Source organism: Oncorhynchus clarkii, chromosome 10 (genome assembly GCF_045791955.1).
Source record: "Oncorhynchus clarkii lewisi isolate Uvic-CL-2024 chromosome 10, UVic_Ocla_1.0, whole genome shotgun sequence".
Classification (NCBI taxonomy): Eukaryota; Metazoa; Chordata; class Actinopteri; order Salmoniformes; family Salmonidae; genus Oncorhynchus; species Oncorhynchus clarkii.
The window spans coordinates 41,437,163-41,444,288 of record NC_092156.1 but is presented as its reverse complement, the minus strand read 5'-3'; the positions used below and the strand labels follow the sequence as shown (position 1 = coordinate 41,444,288).

Genomic DNA, 7,126 nt, shown 5'->3' with positions numbered 1-7,126 from the left:
TCACGTAGTTATTACACATTGATTACACTATCATTCCTATTCCAACGTCCCAACGAGTCACCAATACCTATGCTATGATGCTGGTAAAGTTTTGTCTCGCACACCTGCCGCTGCTGCACGAGCGCAGATCCACTTCCCCAAGCTCTCGACAGTGCAGGTCACAAAACAGCTAGCTAGCTGATGGTTGCAAACAATGTTCTTCCCCAAAAACATAGCAAAACGACATCATCTCTTTCAGTAGCTATAATTAGCTAGCTAACTATCTAGCCAGGTGTCATCATCCAAAATACCCCTAATTTATAAAACACTTCTTATTTGATTAATGTTGGTAGGACCCACCTATGTGAAGCTAGCCACAATAAGAATTAGACAAAGTGGAATTTGTGAGTTCACCTTGAAAATAAAAGTATCTCAATGAAAGTGCTAAATTAATACAAATAGTGGAATCATGGCATAATGGAATAGATCATGCTAAACGAGGTAGGTATGTTCTTATATAAATTCAACAAAATATTATAATTTGTTAATTTGAAACAAATCTGAAATCACACTGAATGTATTATACTTTAGAATTGCATTGGGTCATGCTTATTTCACTGTACAGCCTTACCTATGGATTGTGGATCAACGACATGGGGTATCAGTCTACTCAGTGACACCCAGAGAACATTAGCATCGTAGCTCTTATTGCGGGACTCTGAATTTGAGCCACATTTACTGTACCAGTCAACTTACTATGTGTATTGAACACTATTCCAGAGGAAAATAATACAACCTGGACGTTTTGGAGCCTGATAACTCTGAGGACTTTGTGGGAAAAAGCACTTGGGTTACTGAGTAGACTGATACTGTACCCCATTTAACTGATCCCCCAATCCTTAGCTGTGCAGCGCAATGTGAATATCAAAACGCCACAAAAATCAAAACACAAAAATCAAATAGCCACAATAGGCTGATGAGGGAAGTGATTTCCCACAGTCAAAGTCCCACTATAAACAAATCAAATTGTATTATTGGTCACAAACACATATTTAGCAGATGTTATTGCTTGAATTGAATTGCGGGTGTAGCGAAATGCTTGTAAATAAATAAATAAGAGCTATGATGCTAATATTTGCGTAAACTCTTCCCAGTTGTGTTCTGTGGGTGTTACCGAGTAAACTGATACTCCATTTCATTGCTCCACATTCCAACATTCCAACCTTGATTAACATTATCTAGTCTAAATATGTCATTATTCCATCAATTATAACCTTCAGCATCAATTTCAAATACGGACTTTTATTTTGAAGGCAACACGCAAATTCCACTAATGTGGGTAATCCTTATTGTGGCTAGCTTCACAGCACATACCCCGGCCTGATCAAGCCATACTAGCCAGATAAAGCTAGCTGGCTGCTTATAATGTTAGTTTTGGGCAACAGGTTTAAGTAGCTGGCTAGCTAGTTATTTCAATAGGAGAACAACAAGTGGCTACCTAGCTAATACTTACTTACTCACATTGATTCCTAAATCATTGCTAAGAATAATGAAAATGACTGCAAATGACTACTGGTCATTGTTTTCAGGCTGGTTGCATCGATGCTAGCTAGGTACCACGCTAAAGCTAGCTAGACACCCCAGACGTTGCTGATAACGTCTGTATCAAATATATTTGCAAACATTTTTGATCCTGCTCGTTTGATCCTAATCTAATTTCAAATGCTCACACAAACGTTTTCCCATTTGGTCGAACAAATAATACCGTATTACCAACCCAGTATTGTACAGCTCTTGACAGTGATCGTAAAGGTGGCGCTTGGCTTGCACGTGTAAATTCCGCACACTCAACATTCTATAATATAATTGTGTTATTTGAGGTGTCAAATGTCAAGCTTATTTGATGCGTCAAATAGTGTTATTTGACTCTTTTGACATCCAAAGACCCAAACGGTGTTGCATAACACATATGCCCTTTCTCAAAGAGACACACTGATACACTCTTAGATTCCCTGTATTTCTGTCTGTGATAGTTATTCTGTGAGAGGATTTGTGAGTTTGTGTATGAGTCAGTTTATCATATTGGGTGTATGTGTGATTGTGTGTGTGCACGTATGTAAATAAATCTTGGTAAGCCTTGGTAAATGACTGCCTCATCAGTCAGACTGCAGCTGGGCTTTGGGATAATCCAATCAGGAAGAGGCCCTCTGTCACCAGGGCAACCACATCCTCCATCCCCTGCTCATGTTGGACTGGGGTTAAAGGGTTAAGGGTGGCTCTCCTAGGGCAGTCACACATTATTCAAGTTCATTGATGTTCTCCTCCCGAAAGCTGCTCCCTGTGGGCGTGAGTGCTTTGAATTGATCTCAATAATTAAAGCCTGCAGTTTAGTTTGCTTTCCACAAGGTTTAATGATTGTATGAAGGTTCATAACGGAGCTTCAGAACTTTGGATATGTACACAAATCATAACCACTGACATCAACATCATCAGATCCTTAAGACATCAGACCTGTGGGTAGGTTCCAGTACTGTAGTAGTTTAAGCCTCAGCCCTGTTCAGGAGTCAGCAGGCGCCCCAGATATAGAACCTACATTATTAATGTTTTAATCAGTTTAATTCTGAGGGGAGTATCTCCTTCTCTGAGACACAGCCTCTCGGAGCGAATCTAATTTGTGGGTCTGGGAAACAGTGGCTGGAGGTTAATTTCATTTCCACCGCCACTCTTATCTTGCCTCTGCTTATTGTTCCTACACCACTGACTGACTGACTGACGGACTGTCTTGACCCATCCAGGACAACAACATAACCACCAAAACATCCAAAATCAACCGCTGTGGCCTCCAATCTACAGCCTGATAACGTTAAGACAACGTTTTGACCATCAACCTATCCAGCCCCCAGAGCAGAGTGCTGAAACAGGAGAGCATCGGAGAGTACGCCAGCCAGCCCATTGGAGCACACAACCCACATGTCTGCTCGTTAGAGTAAACATGAGTTCACGCCAATTAAACAGGGACAAAAATACAACAAACCATAAACAGACATTTATAACATGCCTAACATAACCCGAACGTCCAAGGATTTAAAAAGACATAGCAGCTGAATAACCATTTACACACTCTGAGGAACGTTAATTCCATGAGCTCTACTCTGTTATTCTTATGGAAATGAATTACACCTATTGGAAGTCTTACTGAGGTTAAACAAAAGCCCCATTCAGACCTCAAGCCAGTGGTTCCTTGCTAAAGAACATGTTTATCATCATTGCTGCTGCAGTTCTTAACATTCCAGCCTTGTGGTAAACATGTGCAGAATGTATTTGTCATTTCCTGTAGCACTCAGCCGTGACTCCTAAGCCATGCTCGAACATGAATGCCAGCACTTTCCTACGGCTGCATAGTGCTGCAGTGGAAGAGGGTCTAGAGAGCTGAGACAGTAGAAAAGACTAATAGAGAGAAGTCTGAGTGAGGAGTCCATGTGGCAGACTGGAGAGAAAAGACAGGAAGAGCAATACTGGGAGGATTTTGGGGGTTACTGCAATTTAACCCAATAGACTAAAGAAGGAAAAAACACAAATATATGCATGGACGCTCACACACAGAGATACTGTGCATCCACATTTAAACTGGAGATATCACAGGCACAAAGCCTGACACTGTGAGATATGATGAAGTCAAACACACTTGGACAGAGAATGAGCCAGAGTTAGAGTCAAATTGACCTGCACCGACTGAATATTTGATGACAACATCAAAGTGAAGCACAAATCCCTGAATCATCAGAAACACAGCAGGACTCCAAAAAGTCGTCCAATCTGACACTAATGCAGTGTGAGCGCTGAGCTGGGTGGAGGAAAAAGCTACACTGTGTAACCAGGGAGAGGAACAAAGAGACACACAAGCACTCACACTGGCCAGTCATCAAAGAAACATGTCAAAACCGACACTGTCTCAAGACGTACCAGCACAACAAAACTAGAATATGACAACAAAGCAAAAAATATGACAACGAACAACTTCAGCTAGAATGTAGAACTACCGAGCAGCCAAAGCCCTTCATGTAACAAACAGAATCAAGAACAGTGGTATGACGGAATGCTAAAACACTCATTTAAGACAGCCAGCACCAACATGCAGTAACCAATACATATTAAAGCCTAGTATGTAATCTGAAGAGGTGACAGATTGTGAGACTACTTCTGGAATGCCATGCACGACCTGTCTATCATTTGATAGGTAAAAAATGACGCACCTCTGGACAGACTTGCAATGAAGCGTCGGGCATACTCAGTCTCCGTACAAACCCGCTTCCGCCCGTGAAGAAGCGCTCGGAACCCCAGGTGCCGCTGATGGGCCGGCCTGTGTTGTAGAACATGAAGGTGTCGCTTCCTGAGGTGGCCGTCAGGCAGGTCTTGTAGCAGTAGGTCTTGGTCATGGAGCCATTCCCACGCACCTCAATATAGTGAGGCTCCACTTTGAGGTCTCTCCGCAGCGCCACATTGTTATTGGGTTGTCCCCCACCACCACCTCCACCCCCAGAACCACCTACTGTGCTGCTGCTCCCGCCATCAGGGGGGGTCTTCTGGGACACACAGCAGGGGGAGCAGGAACCAGGCTGGGTGCAGTAGGCATGGCAGCGCACGATGGCCAGCACCACCACGGTCACCAGGAACACAAAGGTGGTGGCGCTCAGGGCCACGATCAGGTAGAGGGTCACATTGGAGAAGAGCAGGGTGCTGTGGGGCCGGATGACCCTCTTGGGGTCAGGGGTCACCTTGGGTGGCACCTCCATGACGGCCACATTGACGGTGGCGGTGGAGGAGAGAGGAGGCTGGCCGTGGTCTCTCACCAGTACAGTCAGGCTGAAGGAGGTGGAGTTATCCTCCAGGACCCTGCGTGTGGTGCGGATCTCCCCTGTGTGTTCATGCACCTTGAACAGGTCCAAGTCTGTGGACTGATCCAACACATAGATCAGCCAGGCGTTGGGACCCGCGTCTGCGTCGTACGCCACCACCTTGGTCACCAGGACGCCAGCCTCAGCATTCTTCAGCACTGTCTCTATAGAGCGTGTGCCGTTGCCTGGAGGTTTGACAATCTCAGGAATGTGGTCGTTCTGGTCCATGATGTAGATGTAGACAGTGGCCACCCGGCTGAGGGGCGGGATGCCCCCGTCCTGAGCTTTGACCTGGAAGTGGAACTCCCTGAGTGACTCGTAGTCAAAGGCGCGCAGGGCGTATGCCTCTCCCGTGTCGGCCTTCACAGAGACATAGGACGTGACGGGGATACCGTGGTTGTTGTCATTGAGGACGGTGTAGGTGATGCGTGCGTTCTCGTTGACATCGGAGTCCTGGGCCTTCACGGTGCACAGCGAGGCCCCGGGGGCATTGTTCTCAGTTACATAGACCGTGTAGGAGGTCTGCTCGAAGCGCGGCGGGTTGTCATTCACATCAGCCACATCCACCTGTATGGTCTTCTGGGAGGAGAGGGGTGGGGTGCCGCCGTCAGTGGCGCTAAGGGTGACATTGTAGGCAGCAGTGGTCTCGCGATCCAGGAAGGCGGAGGTGACCAGGGTGTAGTAGTTTCTGAAGGACTTGATCTTGAAGGGCAGGCCCGGCGGTATCTCCAGGTTCACCTGTTTGTTGGCACCAGAGTCCCGGTCTGTGACACTGATCAGGGCCACCACGGTGTCAGCCCGGGCATCCTCCCTCACTGGGCTGGAGAGAGAGGACAGGACTATCTCTGGGACATTGTCATTCACATCCACCACCTCCACCACCACCTTACAGTGGGCTGCCACAGCACCAGGGCCTTTATCCATGGCCTGAATGTACATCTCATAAGAGTTGGTTTCTTCGTAGTCCACAATGCTCCTCACTCTGATCTCTCCCGTGTTGCTGTCCATGCTGAACATCTGTCTGACTCTCTCAGGAGTGTAGCTGCTGAAAGAGTAATAGACCTCCCCATTGGTACCCTCGTCATGGTCTGTGGCGTTCAATTTGATGACCAGTGTGTCTTTTGGTGAGTTTTCTAACAATTTGACTTTGTACACTGAGCTGTCAAATACAGGAACGTTGTCATTGGTGTCCAGGACTCGCACATTAATTAGAGCTGAACCGGTTTTTGCTGGTGTTCCGCCATCTGCAGCAGTCAGAATGAATTGGTGGTAAGGTGCCAGCTCACGGTCAAGGGGCTTTTTGAGCACCAGCTCAATGTTCTTGCTATTGAGAGAGGGCTTATTGGAATCAAGTGCGAAGTGTTCGTTTGGGCTGAGTCGATACAGACGAACGGAATTGGATCCCACATCCGGATCCAGGGCGTTCTCAATGGGGAAACGAGACCCTGGTAAAGCCGATTCTGCAATTTCCAATTGATACTCGTCACTAGGGAACTGCGGCGCATTGTCATTCGCATCCACAATCTCCACCTCGACATTGTGCACCTCGGACGGGTTTTCAACAAGCACCTCTAAATGTATAAGACAGGTGCTGCTCAAATCACACAGCGTCTCTCTGTCGATTCTTTCATTGACAAGTAATTTCCCATTTTGGGGATTGACATCCACATACCGTTTTCCACTGGTGGTTACCTTTATCTTTCGATTGGAGAGCTTTCGAATATCCAACCCCAAGTCCTGCACAAGATCCCCCACCTCCGCTCCATTTTCTAATTCCTCCTGAATAGAGTACCGTAGTTGTCCAAGTGAAAGGCCACACAATAAGAAAAATACAACGAAAGAAAGAGCCACATTGTTTCCTATACAGCTACATATCCCCATAACAGCCATTGCAAGCTCATGGGATCCGCAGACGGATTAAATACTGCTTTCCGCCTTTTTAGCTTGCAATACCTCGCCTCGCACCACCGCATTAAAATAGGCTAATTCGTTCCCCGTTAGGTGCAGGAGGAACGGCACATCCATTCCGTTATCTGTTTGAGTGGATACTTCTCTAATACATCCATGTTTCTTTTGTCCGTGCTGCCTTTTTTTCTCTCCTCTGCACGCGGCTGACGGGTGTGTTTGCCTGCCACTGGTGCTCGGTATCGCCCTCTCTCTCTCTCTCCTCTTCCCCAATGGTGCAACCGCCCCCTCCCCATCCATTTATCCCCGTCTCTCTCTCAATCCACTGCTTAGTGTGATGGTGTCGG

The 7,126-nt window shown here is 46.5% G+C and overlaps 1 protein-coding gene across 2 annotated transcripts in view; it reads right to left on the bottom strand.

Annotated features, from left to right (window-relative positions):
- Positions 1-7,126, bottom strand: part of LOC139418481 (protocadherin alpha-C2-like) — a 36,083-nt gene that overhangs the window by 14,480 nt on the left and 14,477 nt on the right. Inside the window, exon 1 of one of the 2 annotated variants that reach the window (XM_071167990.1) lies at positions 4,233-6,993. The exons of the other annotated variant lie outside the window; for it this stretch is intronic. Within the exon in view, the coding sequence (XP_071024091.1) occupies positions 4,233-6,764 (2,532 nt within the window). The 5' untranslated portion in view covers positions 6,765-6,993. Of the gene's footprint in view, positions 1-4,232; positions 6,994-7,126 lie in introns of those variants that run through there. 2 annotated transcript variants of the gene reach the window in all.